Here is a 20001-nt window from a genome sequence, read left to right on the forward strand (position 1 = left end):
ATCGGGTTACCTTACACTCACAAAACAACTTTCTATAGAACCATGAAAAGATGTTTTCCGACCAATCAATTTACCATTCTATTTCCTTGAGCCTAAAATTTGACTTCTGTATATCACAGCCATCATAAGTAGTAACTCCTATTCCACACACAAACTGTTCTTAGTTGCTCATAAAATACAAATTTTCGATGAAGTAAAATGAAATCCGAAATTTCAGTACACTGTCCGTACTTAATGGTAGTATACTATATATGCACATGGAAAGTGAAGATTCAAATTTTTACTCACAAACTTTCCTCAATGAAACTTTCAACAATCCTTTTACCAATTCACGAATAAAATCAGGGGTCACAGTGCAAATGTCGGGAGTAGAGAAATAATTTACTGCCATCCCAGTGTTAACTACATGGAGAAAACTAAAATTTTCGACATTTTAAAAGCTAAGCCGATTATTTTTTCTTACGCTGAGAGCTTTAAAATGAACTCCACACTTGGTAAACCAGAAAAGTATAGAAAAAAAATTGAGACTCCGAACATCTGTCCCGAGGCCGCACTCTATCATGTCGATGTTTCAGTAGCAAGAATTGATACACGAATTAAGGTATTGACAGTACAATGTTTTAAGTTCAACAACAGTGTTGGTTCAGTCGATGTTTGTACAATTTCCAACTGTTTCCGTTGGCATGGCGCATTATTCGAAAAAAAGCGCGATTCCTAATTAGACGTGGTGAGCTCAACATAAATGAAAGGTTAAATACGTCAAATTAGTATTATTTAATCAAAACTCTATTCGTTCAGTAGGAGCAATATTTACGGCATATTTCTCTCTGTGGTCAAAGAATCCCAACTTTTTCTGGAGACAGGCGTAAAAAAATTGTTGCCAAACAGAGCTCGGGTGTTGTACGTATTGATATCCAGTGTGGAAACTAATTGCCCTATTATGCGTTACACGTGTTAGCCTAATATTGATATTGTATAACATATCACCGTTGAGTGACTGACGAACAAAACATGGTTGACAGATAGGCATAGTATCGCTGACGGTAATCTCGGTAAGATTTTACGTAAATATTGTTTTCCCGCGGTGAAGGACGACATATTGCTGATTGAAGATGTATGGCAGCGCTCTGGACGGGCAGAACGTGACTGCGGTCTAGTCTGAGTGCGTTCTCTTCAAAGTGACCGACAAGCGCGTCGAGGTATATTACTATGGACCAGAATTCAAAGAAAATACAGGTCTTTTATGTTAAAGAGACAAAACACCAAATGTCGACAAAGGAAAAGCGTGCATCTAATGTGAAGCGGCACCTTCAATTGAAAGACCCTTTAACGCGAACTTTGGAAAATTACACATCAGAAATTACCAACAACGGTTGTGACTTTTCATTTTTCTGCGCAGTGTGCTGAATATTAATCGTTATTAAGTTGGTGTGCGCATCGAAAGTGAAAGACTCAATTTTTTGCCCAAACTTTCCTGAATGAAACTTTCAACCAATCTCTTACCAAATCAACAATAAATATCAGGGCTCATCGTGCAAAGTTTAGAACTGGCGAAACAAATTATCCAACATTTTGCGATATTTGAAATTCAAAATGGCCACCATTCTTGTGCTAACTCTTTTGGGAAAAATTAAATGTTGGATTTTGAAAAATAAGACGGTAAGTGTTTTTCTTTCTCCAACAGCTTTAAAATGAGCCCACACAAGTGGTAAATCAGATTGTAGAAATTTGAGAGTCCGACTATCTGTCCCCGAGGCGCGTTCTACCTTAATACGATCAACGTATAATGTAAATGTAAATTTTAAAACCCAGCATACCCGCAGCAACTTTCTACATGTCTCATCTCAGTTCTACAGTCAACTAGAGCGTCACTACTAGTTGAAGACAGTGCAATGGGAGACAGACAGACAGACAGACAGACAGACAGACAGACAGACAGACAGACAGAGCGCTTCTCATACACTACGAAAAGCTTGCGTTTATAGTGGTTAAACACGGTCTCCCATAATTTGTACGGAAGATTTCTATACTTGTTCTCAAAATTACCTTTCAAAGGGTACTTATAGTACAAATACGAGGAGGTTAACGGGAAACAAAGGCAACCTTTGGGTCTCAGTCTGGTGCTAGTCCGAGGCGCGGATATGAGTTTACCTGGCTGAAACCCCAAAAGTGTTTACCGTGAACCTTCGGTTACTCGTACTGTAACGATTTATACTGCGAATTTTGCGAGTTATGGACGACATTTCCACAAAAAAAACTGATTTTCTCGATTAGGCTCGACGTATTACAGAATTTACGTAACTCTTTTGTAATGAATAATGCAGATTCACAAGCGAAACTGAAAATCAATACAGCTGTTCACATGGTATTCATTTATTCACGAATAAACTAATAAACAATTGCTGATTGGACCATAGACATGCTACTTAGTGCTTGATTGGTCGATTATAATTATTCACATTTGCAGGTGCAACTGAATCTCATGCAGTCGTAGCCTAATATTTCAGTGGAGGCAAAACGTAGACATTGATCATTCAATATTCAAAAAGTATCGATTTGAACCAAAAGGAAAAACTCTGAAACTACGTATCCAGATAAGCTATAGTCAAAAAAGAGAAAAGCAAAAATGAGGAATCAGAAACAATGGACGAAAGGCACGTTCTGCCTCAATGTTGCACACGAAAGACGAGGGAACGTTTCTTTGTGTGGCTGACACAATGCGGACGTGTAAAGGAATATCATATTCTGCTGCAACTGAATACGATATGATAATCCATCTCTCACGTGCGTGTCCGTTTTCTCTGAATGGGGTCGGCTATTTCTGATGAAAAGCTAGCCTTTCAATCGATTCTAGGGGATAAAATTAATCCCCGTGAGTATGCATTTATCGTTAAGAGCGGATGGTTCAGGAGTAGGGTGAACGAGTATTCGCGTTCACCCGCACACACTGTTCTTGTATTTTCAAAGCAAACAACGAGTGCTCTTGACTGCAGATTGATGTCGCCGGGAAGCGCTCTGTTACTGTTGACACAGTGAAGTAAAACAGTCCCCCGGCTATCTCGAGTGGTGGATTTATCGCTCTTCATCAAATGGAGAGGGACTGCATACTTCTGAATGTCATCTCTTTTGTTGATTTGTTCATGCCTAGCCACTTAAAAACAGACTGCACAGTCGCGTAAATCACGGTGACACAATTTCTCCCGAGATTTAAGAAACATGGACCGGGGGGATTTATTCCAGTGTTGTGGATTTGAAATTTGTCGCTTGAAATGGAAGTCAGCGATACCAAATGCGCTGTTCTCGATAAATCAACTGCCTTAAGATCTCACAAAAATTGATAGAATACCGTCCTACTTAAAATAAATAACAAGGCAATTTGTGACTGGGTACTTGATCGTTTTATATTTGCATTCAGTCTCAGGCTGTGATTTATAAGAGGCATATAGGATGTCGCAATAAGTATACCTGGAGGACATCATGTGAACTAGTAGTGTTTGTCACCGCCATTATTGCGCAGAAAATCATTGACTGTCGATATGAGAAACTGGGAATACCATTTATTTGGTGGACAATGTACAAAACTGTTCCTCTGCCGTCAGCGTCAACGTCCACGAAAATTTCGCTGTTATTTATTGTGTTTTAAGAAGGATAAATGAGGCCGCGATTTATTGGGACCAAAAATTTTGTAAAATGCGTCTACCAAAATCTGGCCGTATAACGGAATTAATGAGAGTCGTTTCTTTGGTCCGCTTTCATGAATCTTGTTTGACAAGTAAGACGTGCCATCAAAAGGAACAAACCATTGTTCTTCATAAAGTGATGTTTCCATGTGAATAATATCAGCGATTTAATTACAGTTTCAATCATGTCCCGCGAAGTTATGTCCCATCAATATTCAAGTTACGCAGGATATCGAGAAGTCTATAATAGTACAAAGCTGATCTATTTCGGCAAACACTGGATGTGACTCTCCATAAGCGACCGCAGGTTCACGATGGAAATTCAGTTTAAAGCTTTACACACATCAAATTGTTTAAAGGAACCTTCGATATTCATTTCCGTTGGTGAAACCATGTCATTTGACAGGGCATGAAAATAAAGCCTGCACTGGGATATCTGCAGGAGTAATGGTCGATTGGATTCATACACATTGAGTGCTTGGTACAAGTCATACAAATCTGTTGATAAAGTATTTGTGAATGCGATGTTGCAGAGTTGTCGGCAATGATTTTGTGAATGCAATGTAGTTGAACTGGATGTCGCGATATGGTGGAATTATTGCGAGATTCATACTAGTACGTGATTCCAGCTGAAACTTACCAACTGCGTTCACCTACACACCTGAGCAGATGCTATCAGTGCATTTGAATTCGCTATAGAAGACGATAGTATTGTAGCCATCCAAATCAAAGCGTTTCACATAGAAGGTGACACTGATGCGTGATAACTTGCTGAAATTGCTTTATTTTACAAAATCGCCGACTTGAACGAAGTCTAAGACGCCTTCGGTCCAAAGCAGATTTCTGCAGTTAGTAATTTCCTTTAGGCCGGACTACTGAAGACCTGGCCTAAAAAGTCGGACCAAGGCTTAAACAATATGGTCACTTAAGAAGTTTATGTAGATGTCAACTAAAGTAAATACAAAAACCGAACAAGAAAATGAATTGTTTTACAAGGACAAATAGTGATAAAATAGAGCAAACTACTTACGTCATATAAATTCTCTCACAGTGTGGGCGCTGTCTCATTTGCTACGAAGTTCACATAAGGGTTCATGCGTGGCGTCTCTGAAGATAGTACCTTGTTAGTTTGCTGAATACGAGTCATTTCAAAAAAGTATACATGTATTTATGTAATAAGGTACAACTTTCCGTGCCTCTTGACATTGGTCCAGTCTTTTGTCATCAACAGTCGAGCCAAGACAAGTGAAGGCAATGCCGCGTGGGCAACGTTGGGCTTCGAAGGTCTGAGTAAAGAATTTGGCGATCACCTAAATATTTAAAAAGCTGTAACTTTATAATATTTTACTCTACTCCTCAAAGCATGTTCAAATACCGACTGTCCAATGATTTCGTTCCTTCCTGTGTTTTTGCAAAATTGACAGTGTCAAAAGTAATAATTGCATTGAATAAAGACACGTTCCCTTTCACGTTTTGCTTCATCTACACGATTGCCTATAAATTTATATTGCCAGTGTTCGCATAGAACAGGCAATGTGTTAAGACTGTAACATCAATAAGGCAGTCTTCACGTTTTTGATATGGTAGACTACGGTTGTAATAACATACCCAGTGTTTTGATGATCAATACATGTTGTCTGCAATCCTCTTGGTGTTTAGAAACTTTTTCCGATTATACACGCTAGATCACTGAAGATGCATAATCGGCATAGTGTAAGTATGAAGAAGTATGACCAAGCACTCTAGATCCAGCGTGGTCGTATTGGCAGACCTAGCTGACTTTGCCAGATTTTCTGAAACCAAGTCTGTGTGTCCCTCGTCAGAACTTGACAAATGTCGTCATCACGTCGTCTGCTTCCATACTCAAATGTTTTCCCGTTATTGGACACCACTTTCCTTGAATTAACGCATTGCCTCGTCACTGACCTTTGCATTTCCCGAAATCTGTTCAGGTCATCGTAAAAAGATGGTCCATATTGTTCAATCTCAGAAAACAGCTTTCGTTTGAAATGGTCGTATAACATGGTGTCAGCTTTGTTCCATTTTCTGATTTCTTCGGCCACCTCGTTCGTGACTTTAGTTTTCTTGATTCGTTGATTCTTCTTGACATAGAGAATATCTAAATATGTCCAGCACATCTTCTTCTTCAATAGGATCAGGGATTCGTCGAAATATTCCAAAATCATCACTAAATCGAGCTCCGCGTCGAGTCTCTTTATTGTTGTCTTTATGAAATTGTCGTCTTCGTAAAAACGCCATGATAAACGCAAATGATAAAACTGATTGTTCCGTAGGTCCCTGCGGCGAACTTTTGACGCCTGCGCCATGAAAAAGTTCGGGTTTGTGAAAAAGAAGGCAAGCGGGTCACTCTTGCCTTTAAGAGGTTTTATCTCCTGGTCCATGTGAAAGAAGTCGAACGCTGACTCAAACTGAGAAACAGGGTCTCGCAACAAGATTACAAAGAACGTGTCGTTTTCCATCACGGAGTCCATCACTGGTCGGTCGTAGAGGGCGTGAATATTGCAGATGTTGTACTTGAATCGCCTTCGCTTCTCTCGATCACGTGGAGGCAGCAAAGTTTTCCCTGGATTTTCCTTGTCAATCGACAAAGTTCTGAGATGGCCGTTCCAGTCCTTTCGCCTGTTGATGACGAAAGAGAGGTCCCTCTGGTAGCCGTATCGGTACAAGATGGTCGCCAGCGTCGTCCCGCCAACTTTGTGAGTTTTGATGAAAACAATGTTCTGCCTTTCTGTGCAGTTCCCTCTTGTATCTCCGTTATCAAGAAACGAATATCCTCCGGGGCTGAAAATGTGATATTTGAATATTATATCGTAAATACCTTTTTGTTGTTTTTTACAACATTAAGTTAATAATCCAGCATAAATCTATTATTATTCGCAACGATGCAACATCAAGTTCACATGGACGAACTATATGTCCCATCAGTGTCCTCAAAGTGGAAGAATATATTTGCATATTTTTAGTAATATGTACATATATTGAACTTACTTAAACATTGCAAAACGTTTCCAAGGGGCCTCCAAGTCCCACGGCCATACAACCACAGCGAACACTACAAAAATACTCGGTAAAACGACCATGAACACCGCCCTCAACGCCTGAAATATCGTAACGAAGAAAGACGACAAATATTTAATTGAGGCAAATATATTTGAATGACCACGTCTGGCATTTGACTTTGTACCCAGTATTAGTATTTGGTGTTATCATCGAAGGTACAAATATGAGAGTCATTTATTAACGAATATTAGTGACTGTTTAGATGTAGCTATACGAGACATGTATAATTTGAACTGTGTACATGGTGCAGGGCTGCTATTTTTATTTGCATTTTAGAATCACGGAGTCGACTTTTCCTTTAAAAAATAATGTTTTCAGTCGATACCGTTACTTCCTGAAAAAGTAACAGAAACAAATATATTCCGCGTCTATAAACACAATTAGGCTATTCAACGTGAAAATGTAATCTGTCTCTTGACCAAGACGGGGTTAGATAAATTGAAATGGGACCAAAATGACAAAATTTGGGGAATAATAAGCACAACCATCTTTACCTTGACCATGACTGCGGTGACCTTGATCCTGGACCTTTACTGTCCAAGTGTCACATTAAACCAGCTTCCTCAATGTCCTTTGAAGTGTAGTTTTCCACGATGGAATTCGTCTCCCAGTCTCTGACTTCAAGCGAGACAATGAGAAGCGGTCAACAGGGATGACGAAGACACGGTGAAGGGGTACATGGAAACGATCATATTGACAAACACGCTACACGAACACCATAGTCGCAAGAGTGGTGTTTACAACAATTTCACATGTATATTGATTCTTACGCATCAACCTCATAAATCAATAAGGGTTACGTTGGTACATTACAGGTAAAAGAGACGACTGGCATCAATTTACGGCGAGCAGAATCAAAGGCATTTCCTCGGCAAGTTTCCTCCGATGAATCTATAGCATAGCGTGCATGCAGCAAGATAAGCATGCGCACTAGTATCCACTCACCGATGAACTCATGTTGACTGCACCCTTATGAGTACAGTTTGCAACGTCTTATAAATCATAAGATTCGGAGATAAAAGTGTGCTGATGTTGTGATGGATAAATATCTACTAGTGAGTAAACGTCATCGTAGAACAAGAAGGCAAGGCAGTGCTGTACAAATGACAATATTGCCACCCATGTGAAATCTTTAACTGTTGATCTGTTCAGAGAATACGTGAACTGGCTTAATTTATAAACGTGTGACCATGCTCACTCGACCTCATTGACTGCCATAACCTTTATGCATAGATTACTCGGATAATAGAACAGGCGCGTGTTCACGTTGTCCACTTTGCAAGCTTTGTAAAGTACATCGCACGGGTTTACAACAACGTGCGAGATGGAAACCGAGAAGGCACTGTCGAAAACCAGGACTGGACTCCTGGAACAGTCTCACATGTTGCAATAGCAAATAGAATTTTCGATGTAGTTTAGTTGTTGACAAGCTCGTTATTTCTTGCCGATTTGTGTAATATGACATTGTTTAGGGACCGTTCAGTTTTTACAGCGGGGGGGGCGGCAAAATCCAGGGGGTCATCGTAATTTTGGAATCCGCGAAGGGGGGTCATTGTTTTTTCACTGGTAGGAAAGGGGGGGTCACCACATTTTCAAAAACATAATACCAACAATAAAGTTCACTTTATGCCATGGCCATGACCGATCCTCTTTACCGGCGGGCCGCCTTCGGCGGCCCACTACAATAACTATACTTTATGTATTACCCATGACCCTCTTAATGGGCAGACGCCTTTGGCAGCCCACTCCAATTAGGTTTACTTCATGCAATGGCCATGATCGACCCTCTTTACCGGCGGGCCGCCTGTGGCGGCCTACTACAATAAATTGACTTTATGTAATACCCCATGACCATCTTAAAGGCCGGACGCCTTCAGCGGCCCTGTCCAGTAGAGTTTACTTTATGCAAATGACCATGATCGACTCTCTTTACCGGCGGGCCATCTTTGGTGTCCCTCTAGAATAAAGTTGACTTTACGTAATGGCCCATGACCCTCTTAACCGGAGGGCTGCCTTTGGCGAACCACTCCAATAAAGTTTACTTTATACAATGTCCATGGACATAAGTTGTCTATGGAAATGAAGTTAAAAATTGCCTTACAGTCGTCCTAATTATACAGACATTTCAATGGATGTGGCTGAGAAGTTTGTGCACTGGCATCTGTGCTACACGAATAAAGTACTGCGCCGCGTACCGGAGTTCAAATCCAAACCGTGCGGGTAAATTTGACATATGGGTTTTGGTTATTTTTCAGCGGGGGGGGGGGGGGTCATCAAATTTTTTCGTCTGACAAAGGGGGGGGTCATCTTTTTTTCACGAAAAATGCAGGGGGGTCTATATTTTTTGAACACCGGCGACAAGATTTTGAGGCCGTAAAAAACTGAAACGGTCCCTTAGTCTCTTTCTTTTTCAAGAGGGTAGAAAGGTTGAGGGAGAGACTAGGCTGATATCGGATTTGTTTTCCTTAAAAACTGAATATAGAACAGTGACTTTATATAATAACAGGACAGGCTCTTAACTGTGAGGAGGGAGGCCAAATCATGCGTTATAACGGTGCAATATCAAGGTCCCTGGTCTAAAACCTTCCTGTCATCCAACTCCGCCGCCCCCCCCCCTCTCTCTCTCTCTCTCTCTCTCTCTCTCTCTCTCTCTCTCTCTCTCTCTCTCTCTCTCTCTCTCTCTCTCTCTCTCTCTCTCTCTCGTAGCCATAAGTTCTGGATTTATATTCAACAATAAATGTTTAAAATTGTATTTATTCATCTTATACCAGCATATAACTCAAGTACAGAACTAAAACGCCGTAATTAGCACTTTGTTCTATCAACAACTTTGAAAAATTGTGAAAGACTGTCATCTTGGTAATAGCATGCTAATTGTGCATTTCACAGAGGCATTACAGTGGCGTCTATGCCAAGAGGAAGATTATTTTGGACAGTCTAACACCATAGATATGAACTTAAAATTTAAGTTATTCTATGTGTGTGACGACCATTATTTTCTTTGAGCATCCGATTATGTGAAACGACTAGAGACAAAACACTTGTAAATACACACGCACTTACGTGCATGTATCAATCCGTTCGTTCGTCAGTCCCACAGAGCAAAAAATTACCCACAATCCTGTTTGCTTTGTACCAACGACGTTAGTTTTCTTATAACTTTTTCAGTTCTGTATAAAAGCAATAATGTGAAGTCTCAGGATAATTGATTAATTATATTTATTAAAAGTACGTTGAAATATTGTACTATAAATTTCAAAGAAACTGTTAAATAACAATAAAAGTCACATTCTGCAAGTACTACATATGCCACAGTTTTGGGAAGCAAGTTATGACCAACTGAAGGAGTCATTCTCTGTGAAAAGTTAGGCTGTATATTTCTTTTGTCTTTTCTATTTGGAAAAAATCAATATCCTTTTGTTTCATAAAACAGGTGCAACTAGTCCCCCTACTTTCCATCACTTTATTCTGTGTGGCTGAGGACACAATCAGTGGAAAATTTACAAAAATGCTATCTCCTCTCTCAATCAGGCACAACTTTCTAAATCCTTTAAAATGGGAATTGAGAAGGAAAGGTGTCCTTAAAAGTAAGATTTCAGAATTTTTACAACTAGTCCAGAAAGTTGTCTACACATGGGAGACATGGTGGACTTCACAGGGGAATCTACGTTGGTACAAATCATGATGTGATATGGGAAATAGTCCATCCATCCATCAAGCCATCCTTCCTTACGCACGCGCACAAAGGCATACATACACACACACACACACACACACACACACACACACACACACACACACACACACACAACATACATACATACATGCATGCATGCATGCATGCATGCATACATACATACATACATACATACATACATACATACACACACACACACACACACACACACACACACACACACACACACACACACACACACACACATACATACATACATACATACATACATACATACATACATACATACATACATACATACATACATACATACATACATACATACATACATACATACATACATACATACATACATACATACATACATACATACATACATACATACATACATACATACATACATACATACATGTTTCAATGTTTCCAACACAGAATCACATAAATGTGTCTGATTGGACGAAGAAATCTCTTAGATGGTCAGCAACTTTATTTCACAGCTCCCTCTGAGTGAATTTCAGACGTAAGGGCTCGTTCGGTGTTACCAATGTCGTGAAGACTGGCTCCACGTCATTCAAACTTTCCAATCGAAACGTCTGTATGATCTGAAAAAAATGAGAGAAAGTAATGATGAAATCGAAATACAAAGAGTTAATGTATGGATGGATATATGGGTGGGTGGGTGGTAGTTGATGGGTAGATGGGTGGATGGATGGATGGGCTGATGGATGGATGGATTGATGGATGGATATCCCGCTATCCGATACATGTGTGTATGGATAAGATTTATGTATGCATAGTAAATATATACTTGCATAGTATTATATTATATAATTTTTGTTACATTATATTGATATACATAATATTACATATAATATTTGTTATAAACATTTATATATAGTTATATATGTAGTTATATAACAAATATACATATAACAAATATTACATATAATATTTGTTATAAACATATATATATATATATATATATATATATATATATGTATAGTTATATATAGGTATATAGGTATATATATATAGTTATATATAGGTTTTTTGTTAATTGAATTAAAAACAAGAGCGAGATGTCTTCATAAGGGTATATGATAAGAACCACAAGATCGAAAAAAGAGAACAAAGAAGAAATAGAGGAGAGAATGCAAAGTTTATTCTTCTAATATTATTATGTGTATCATTAACAGTTACTTACACGAATTAACAATAGATGCAGCTCAAGTTCTGCAAGCCGACGACCTGAGCACAAAGCAAACGCAATAAGTTGTCACACATACGGCAAAGGGAATGGTTTGAAGCTATGGATAGTATATTGATCCCAGTCTTCAAGTTCAACTACATATGTATTTTAATATTTCGAATTTGAATCCTGCTCTCAGACCACCCGCTTGGGTTGTTTCCCGAAGGGCGCAATGCTGAAAAGGATATTTTCGGTGCCCAACGACGGGAAGAAAATCCGTCCTAAGGAACAGCCGTTTGACATTACAATTCATGAATGGTCGTGCTGGCTGTCTGTCTGTCTATTTGTCTGTCTGTCTGTCTGTCTGTCTGTCTGTCTGTCAGTATGTCGGCCTGCTTTCTCTTCCACAGATCTTACCAAGACACATCCTCGGTCCAAATCCAAACGGCAGAGAAGCAAAGACATTTATGTCGCTTTTTCCTGTTCTCAACCATCGTTCCGGCTTGAACTTCAAAGGATCTTCAAATATTTTCGGATCACGACATATGATGAATGTTTGACAGCTAATTGGTTGCTAAAAACATAATAAATTCAGTTTTTTATTATTATGTAGTTACATAATCGGGCGGAAAAAGTCTTCAGTGTTTTTTTTCTTGCGTTATAAATTAAATCTATTGTCAATACAATTACACTATTGCATACATTCGTGGTGTTAATTTTAATCATTTTATAATTTGTACTTCGCTTTTTGTACCTGGATTAGGAAATTATACTGTCTATTTGCGTGTATAACCGGTAAAGTTCGGAATATATATGTGCTTTCCATATCAGTTCTTATCTCGTCAACCACTATAAGTCGAACTAGCTTTAAATATAACAGGAGATCACATACTATGTCCATTGATAACGAAATACTGCAATTTAAGATATAACGCGCCTCTGGCGAATACAATTCAGGGTTCATGCCAGATTTAACCATCGCACAACGACAACAGCAGCTTGAACAGTAATATGAGGCTGCGCAGCGATACATACACAGTAGTTCCTACCTTGGCAGGTATTCTGTATCCTCGAATAACGATATCGTGGTCCAGAATTCTTGTGAAACTGAGGCATGCTGGGTACAATCTGAAGAAATAAACCAAGTCAATTAAAATCCACAGCTTCTACAAAGTATGAAAAACGCCAAGATCGGGTCAGAGTCACATTTGCGCCAAGAGACATACCGCAAAATAAGAAACATTTGTTATGTTCAACACGAGGCACAGAAAAATTAGCTTTTCAGTATACAATTATTTGATCGTTTCGACCAAAAGAAAAGTGAATACAGTTTGGAAAATTTACGCGTCAGTTTTGAAAACACGAGAGTAGGTCTGATTGCCGGAAGTCTTCTGTTTCTTGGCCTTATCTCATGATACTAGTTTTCGATCGATCGATCAGTAGCCGAACTTTCGACGAATTTTTTTACTAGTTTTGCATTCAATGTCAACTACACTTTCTTGCTGTACTCCACAAGGCATATCGAGATGCACGGTATTCGGCTTGTCAGCTCAGTGTTTGTACTTGTGTAGACTGCACTGTCATTGTTAGAAAAGTAAAAGTCTTAGAATTGTTGTCCGGATTAGAACTCAAATGTACACAATAACAGTGTATTTTACGTAGTGTAGACGAGCTTGCTTGCACCTTTCCATAAACATTTCCGTCCAGGTAAAATTCTGCGAGACATTGAAGTATAACTAGAGGGTTAATCTAACCAGAGATGATTGAGGAAAACGTTTTGGATGCTGGAGGCAACAAATGGAACCTAAGAAATGGCATAACAATGTCAGCAACACATAGAAGTGTGTATAGATACATGTACGCAGGATAATTCATCAACGTTCCTGTTTATCAGCCCTGGTTATCAGCCTCTCAACGGACCAGTAATGCTAACTTATGATGATTTTGTCACTATTTTTTATTTATTCTTGTTCTCTCCCCACCCACCAAAAGCATGGCAAGATACACAGTATTCAGCTTGTCAGACGAGAATTCAAATATAAACAAGAACAATGCATTTTACACATATAGACGTTATGTTGACAAGCTAAATAGTGGGTGTTTGAACATTCTGCATGGAGTAGAATAAGAACTTGCAATTGGCATAAAAGTAAAAACAATGAAGACTCATCAAAAGTAAGCATTACTGGCCCGTTAATCTTCGCACGCCTTTTCATCAAAAATTTCCTTGCCACTACTTTAGAGTTAGCTTGCCTTAGTGTTTCCTTGACAACGCCCTTCAGATAAGGCATTTTTGCGATGTCATCCGCAGTTGGCACCTCTCGTCCCGACAGAACACTTTTGATTTCCTCATAGAACCGTTCTTGAACTTCTGGTTGTCGTGCTACTTCATACAGACTCCATTTCAATGCATTGGAGGTCTACATGTGCATTGTAACAAACAAACAAACTGACAAACAAGCACGTTAAGCAAATAACAAGCATAATATTAATTAATTTATGGAAATTGCATACTGGCCGAAAATTTTGAATCACGATTTCGTTCCCATATTGATATATATCAACTTAACACAGGTGAATTACGGGGCCACACAAAAATGCGTGCCTTTGTTTGCGCAACGTACCCTATCGGGTTGTCGTCTTACCGCTAAATCCATTGAGTGATCGCAATTTCAGGTTTGTTACTAAATATAGCTGCGCGCGTGCGACATCGGACACCGCTGCCTGAAATTAGGACAAATTTTGTTGTTTCTGCTTGTAGTCTGACCCGTAAATTCATGTGAATTAGTGTGACTTTAAGTATCAATTGTAACACGAGCAGATTTTATTTTCATCGTTGTTGCAGAAAATAAGAACAAATTTGTATTTTTGCATATTAATGTATGGAAAAAATGACGTCATTTGCGACCGGCGCTATTGGTTACTGAGAGTGTTGTAGTAGGTCTGGACGAGTCAAACTAAAAAAAAAACAGACCTAAACATTTTTATATTTTCGAATTTACAAATGTGATACGATTATTTTATATTCATAATGTAGTCAGTTGAATTTAAAAAGATAATTCCAGCTGACCTATTCCCTAACGACGTGTTGCAGAAATCATGTATTGTCCCGTTTTGGCAAAATTTGTAAATTATCATACCGTGTCAATGGCCGCAGATAGCATCTCCGTTATATTTGCATATATTTCTTCTGTACTTATCTTCCCCTGTGATACCAAGTACGTGATGAAATCTGCCTCTCCTTCCTCGAAATCTTCTTTCTCCAGCGTTTTGGTGACTTTCTCCATTTTTGCTTCGACCAGTTTCTTCGCTGAAAAGTGTTATTCAAACATACAAGTATGAGCCACACTATGCAGGCATTCAAAACAGAACATACTCTACGGTGGAGAAACGTACGCTGCGGTAGAGTTTCAATCGTTTTAATTTTTTCCCCAAATGTATGAATGATAGCATTTTCGAAAAATTAGATTGTCCCCAGAGTTCAGGAAATCGTGACCGTCTGTCTGTCACAAATTAAAGAAACAAGTTACACAATTATTTCCGAAAAAATATGTAGAACAAGTAATTATTTGATTCTTTTTCTATCATTTTTTGAATTATTAAAGTTGTAACTAGCTCCAATCTTCTTTTTTAAAGGGCTATGATGTAATTTACAAATTGCATCCGATGGTCTAACGGTCATTGCAAATCATTACGTGTACTGATCACCGAGAACCCAGAACGAAACGTCGAGTCCCGCATTTGACAGTGCACTAAAAGTAACTGTGATTTTACAATTGTATTCCCCACACTTTAAAAGAAAGCTTTATCCTGTGTTCACACAGATTATATGTCTGGCTGGTATACGTTAAAGAGGACGGTTTTAAGGTTGGATGTGCCTCGGGGTAAGTGATGCATTCAGACTCAAACTTTTTACAAATCTCTCCTGGTCTATCACTTGTAGGGGCCCATTTTAGAGCTCTTGGTGCAACAAAAATACCGTATCAGATTTTTCAAATTCGAAAGTTACATTTTTCCCAGAGAGTTTACACAGGGATGGCTGTCATTTTGAATTTCAAATATCGATAAATGCCAGATAATTTGTTTCTCTATAGTGCCAATATGTGTGATGGTACCTGATTTTTATTGTCAGTTTGGTAAGAGATTGGTTGAAAGATTCAGGAAAGTTTGAGTCTGTCACTTTCGAGGCGCATATGTCCTTAATTGGTTTATCCCTAAATTGATTTACTAGACAATCAATGATAGATAAAGTATGAATTTGAAAAATCGGATACGGTATTTTTGTTGCAACAAGCAGCGATGTGCGGACAATGGATCCATTAAATGCCGGTTCAAGTTCAACCATTAGATCTAACCTACCATGACTAAATATAAAGTCCCAGGCTTCAGTGTGTTTCCTCCAAGATTTGGTGTTCAACATTTTCTGCAACTTTGGCGGGACTATCACCAAGCTGACGAACTCCTTGAAGACAGTGTGGACGGAATTAATGAAGGTTTCTGCGTCCGGATGTAATTTGTCGTCAAGGAGACGAAGTCTTTGGTCGAAGAGAACGCTGCCCGCCCCTGTAAATGATGCACAGAGGATGAAAGAATTCATACTTAACATTCTTTTGTCATTTTTAATAATCTGCACTCAATTTTAATGTTGTTGTTCCTGTTTGCACACATCATGACAGCATCTACTGCTCCCTTCTAATCTTGTGCATTTCCATGTTTCTATGGATAAACTTACCGTCTAACGCGTACTTGAAGAGATCACTCTCAAGATCGTTCACAACGAGGTCGCTACCCTGACTGCTTTTCAGTTTCAGTCTCCTTATCATGTCGTCGACAACTTCGTTGATAGTGCCGGCATGCCCAGATATAACCTTGGGTCTGAGCATGCGCTGATTCAGGGCTGATCGATTACGGAGCCACTCTGGACCATGGCTGAAAATTTGAAAAAGTACGAGAGAGAGAGAGAGAGAGAGAGAGAGAGAGAGAGAGAGAGAGAGAGAGAGAGAGAGAGAGTCAAACAGTTTATTGGACACGAAAGGAACGTTTTATATTTTGAGGTAGAAGAATGGCGCCTGATGATGCCTCAAGCAAACATTTTTTCTGTTTTTGCATTGGCAAAATTTCAAGTTTGAATACCAGCCAAACACACAGATACATTGGTACCCAGATGTATGCATAGATAGATCCAGCCAGCCAGCCAACCACCCATTGATGCTTACATACACACACGCGCGCGCGCATGCATCCATCCATCCATCCATCCATCCATCCATCCATCCATCCATCCATCCATCCATCCATCCATCCATCCATCCATACATACATACATACATACATACATACATACATACATACATACATACATACATACATACATACATACATACATACATACATACATACATACATACATACATACATACATACATACATACATACATACATACATACATACATACATACATACATACATACATACATACATACATACATACATACATACATACATACATACATACATACATAGAATGTCTGATGGACGAGCATCAGCTGCACGCTATAGAAACCTATCTCTGTGTTACCAAACGAGAAGATGAGGGACCATTGGAAACGTTCAATGCATACATGTCTGTAGACTCACAGGTATACTGTCGAACACGAACTTTAACGTTAACCAAGACTTACAGCAGTAAAACACCCTTAGGGTACCCACGGTATTCCCTATAGGCTAGCCAAGGTACCAAGTCTGGGCGATATGGATGTTTCCCTTCGTGTCGGAGAAGAGTTTCAATGTCCTTTGGATCGAATACGCTGACGACTTTATACACTCCAAACCCGGATTTGTATATTGGTCCAAAAAGTGCCCTGTCCTCTTCGACTATCTCCCACGGTTTGCGGAGTGCTCCTTGCTTCAATTTTATAAACATCCTAATGAACTCTCGCAAGCCTTGGGGACGACCCGGTATAGCATCGAACGGTTTTATCGCTTCCTCTGTGTCTATCTCTGCGTTGTCCTTTGTCGTCCCTTCCACCTGCGGCGCGTTGGACAACCGTCGAAGCCCTTGTTGCCGGAGTATGGGCCGACGCAAAACCCTCACTGTCGACCACATGTTTATTACCAAGGAGAGAGTTTTAATCTTTAAAATACAAATAAAATGACGACTTCACGGAGAACAAAACATTCAATAAGATACAAAATAAATGAACGAAACTTCTGCATAAGAGCATAGACGTAGAACTTGATCGTACCATTGACTGTAAGTAAGAAATACCGTTAAATAGGATTTAACATAATTTATATTTCGTCTTGACGGTTTGGGCGTTTTCCAAGATTTCTTGAAATCGCAACGATTATCAGTAATTGCCAGCCCAGCATAGCACTGTCAAAGAAAAGCAATATTTCCCAATAAGTTCATACATTGTGTGTCACTAAGTATTGCACCCAGAGATAAGATTTGGCTCATCAGGTCAAGAGCAAGTATCGATGAATGAATGACATTTACATCACAAACATTTCATTAGGAATCGAAAGGAGAGACTTTGTCCATCCTGTGCACAGTAAAAGGGTATTTCAGGCGGATTGTAGGATTAGCTTTCAATCACGACATTATTTGCGTTTTCAGTTTCTTTCAAGTTCTCTGAACATTTATCTATTGAGGACATCATATTCCCTGTATTAGGCCTACTCTTCAATTTTAACCCCTCCCCGATTTTTCCTTTTTCAGAAAAGTAAAAGCCTTAGAAATCGGTTTTGTACATGTAGGTGTCCAGACCAAAAGAAGACACGATAAAATAGATCATGTCACAAGAGTGAGGACAAAAATCAAGAGCAAACACATCGGGCCTTAAAAAAGGAATGTTGTAGAACTGCATGAGTATTTCTCAGAAGGTTGGTTTGTATGACCTAGTTTTGCGTTATTTGCATATTGACCTCTAAGGGCCACTCTGAGGACACGTCAATGTTTAAGGTCATACAGGCAATTTAATTGCTTGGCATTATTGCGTACAAGGCAACAGAAATGAAAGTAGTTTACCTCTACTTCAAATGTATAGTAGTATTGCAGTATGTGACGTAGAGCATGGGTAAGTTCAGGTTTACGTTTACCAGGCTGAGCGCACTACTGTTGTCATGTTATTATGATAATTGGATATATGACGATTCACAGATCTGCAACAAGCAGGGCTTCCGACATTTGCACACAAGTCAGTATCTGACCCCAGTTTTTAGCGCACGAATGTCAGCCGATATTCACATTTGTGAGGAAATAAAAATAAAATATAGAATGCAAGAATAACTGCTAAACAGTTGAAAGAAATTGTCGACATAATGGAGATTGACTGCTCCTCATCGCGGCGTCGACGCGACGACGTCAAACGTTAACTAAACAGACCTGCTCTGAGATAGGTTTTGCTGTGTTGAATCTCAAATTTCATACGCACACTAGAACCATGACTTTTGGATTTTACCTACCTGTAAATTCAGGCGAACAAAGCGCTGCCAACAGCTGCCAATGACGGAACACAACAAAGCGTTTTAATTCATATCGTCAATTCCTGTCAAGGTGGTTGTGGGTCACAGCGATTTTAAGCAACTCGACAGGCGCCACCAACGACGGATATACTAAGCCACGGGGGTCAAGAAAGTCCAATGAAAGGATGATAAAGAATAAATGCTATTATATTAAAACCTAGTTTTGTGTACAAACCTTTGTTCCTTGTTCTCTTCTCTCGCCCCATTCACTGTCAGAGTGATTGTGGCCAACGTTGCGCTGCTCTATGTATTTGCATCCTCCATTGGTTGAGAGTTCGAACCCGATCGAAAATTCACCGTATTTATATAGGCTATAGGATCCAATTTCTGCCTTGATCTCAATACTGTGACCATCCTAGACCGTCATGGTCCACAGGGCGTCAAATATGACCTTTTTCGAGTTTCCATCACCTTGGCTGAAACAAGCAGTGGTAGCTCAAAACAGTAAAGTAGATTTTGTCTCAATGCCTGGTCACGATACCGTGTGATGTAAGGTTTTGAATCGTATTGGTCCAAGTTCATAAAAATACCGATACTGGGAGTTATCAACACAGCTGGTGAGCCTGCATTCATCACATTGCAGATTCTGGAAAGCATAAGGGAGCCGTCATTATTTACGGCCGGGGGGTTCGGAGGATTTTCATTGGAAACTCTGAAATTTCGAGTACCCCCTCTACCAACCGCAATGAATTTAAGTGACCCCCTCTCTAACACATAAATTTTGACGGACCCCTGCCCCTACTTAGAAAAGGTAAATATCAGTACATATATTTGTAGAATTTACAAAATACAGCAATGGTAATGACCTTTCAAGTCCCGGTGTACC

At 39.3% G+C, this 20001-nt stretch overlaps 2 protein-coding genes across 2 annotated transcripts; both read right to left on the bottom strand.

Annotated features, from left to right (window-relative positions):
• Positions 1-4445: 4445 nt before the first annotated feature.
• On the bottom strand, positions 4446-7680 carry LOC139140592 (galactose-3-O-sulfotransferase 2-like). The gene is made up of 3 exons (XM_070709939.1): positions 7256-7680; positions 6690-6799; positions 4446-6482 (listed from the first exon to the last, which is right to left on the bottom strand). Exons 1-3 carry the CDS (start codon positions 7262-7264, stop codon positions 5423-5425), a joined length of 1179 nt encoding a protein of 392 aa, XP_070566040.1. The 5' UTR covers positions 7265-7680; the 3' UTR covers positions 4446-5422.
• Positions 7681-9495: 1815 nt separating this feature from the next.
• On the bottom strand, positions 9496-19252 carry LOC139140602 (cholesterol side-chain cleavage enzyme, mitochondrial-like). Its single transcript, XM_070709951.1, has 10 exons — positions 19116-19252; positions 17330-17781; positions 16380-16576; positions 16007-16210; positions 14788-14957; positions 13901-14067; positions 12697-12775; positions 12065-12221; positions 11663-11706; positions 9496-11060 (listed from the first exon to the last, which is right to left on the bottom strand). The coding sequence occupies exons 2-10, from the start codon at positions 17752-17754 to the stop codon at positions 10950-10952; spliced, it is 1554 nt and encodes a 517-aa protein (XP_070566052.1). The 5' UTR covers positions 17755-17781; positions 19116-19252; the 3' UTR covers positions 9496-10949.
• Between the last annotated feature and the right edge of the window lie 749 nt (positions 19253-20001).

The sequence above is a fragment of the Ptychodera flava genome, chromosome 1 (genome assembly GCF_041260155.1).
Source record: "Ptychodera flava strain L36383 chromosome 1, AS_Pfla_20210202, whole genome shotgun sequence".
Lineage (NCBI taxonomy): Eukaryota > Metazoa > Hemichordata > Enteropneusta > Ptychoderidae > Ptychodera > Ptychodera flava.

What these genes read in the sequence shown, in the direction of transcription:
- LOC139140592 (XM_070709939.1), bottom strand. An exon ending in AAACGTTTTGCAATGTTTAA is followed by an intron (nt 6,483 to 6,689) that starts GTAAGTTCAATA and finishes TCACATTTTCAG; the next exon opens with CCCCGGAGGATATTCGTTTC.
- LOC139140602 (XM_070709951.1), bottom strand. Translation starts at nt 17,754, where the DNA reads ATGTGGTCGACAGTGAGGGTTTTGCGTCGGCCCATACTCCGGCAACAA. An exon ending in TATCTGCGGCCATTGACACG is followed by an intron (nt 14,068 to 14,787) that starts GTATGATAATTT and finishes ATGCACATGTAG; the next exon opens with ACCTCCAATGCATTGAAATG. An exon ending in GATACAGAATACCTGCCAAG is followed by an intron (nt 12,222 to 12,696) that starts GTAGGAACTACT and finishes TTATGTTTTTAG; the next exon opens with CAACCAATTAGCTGTCAAAC.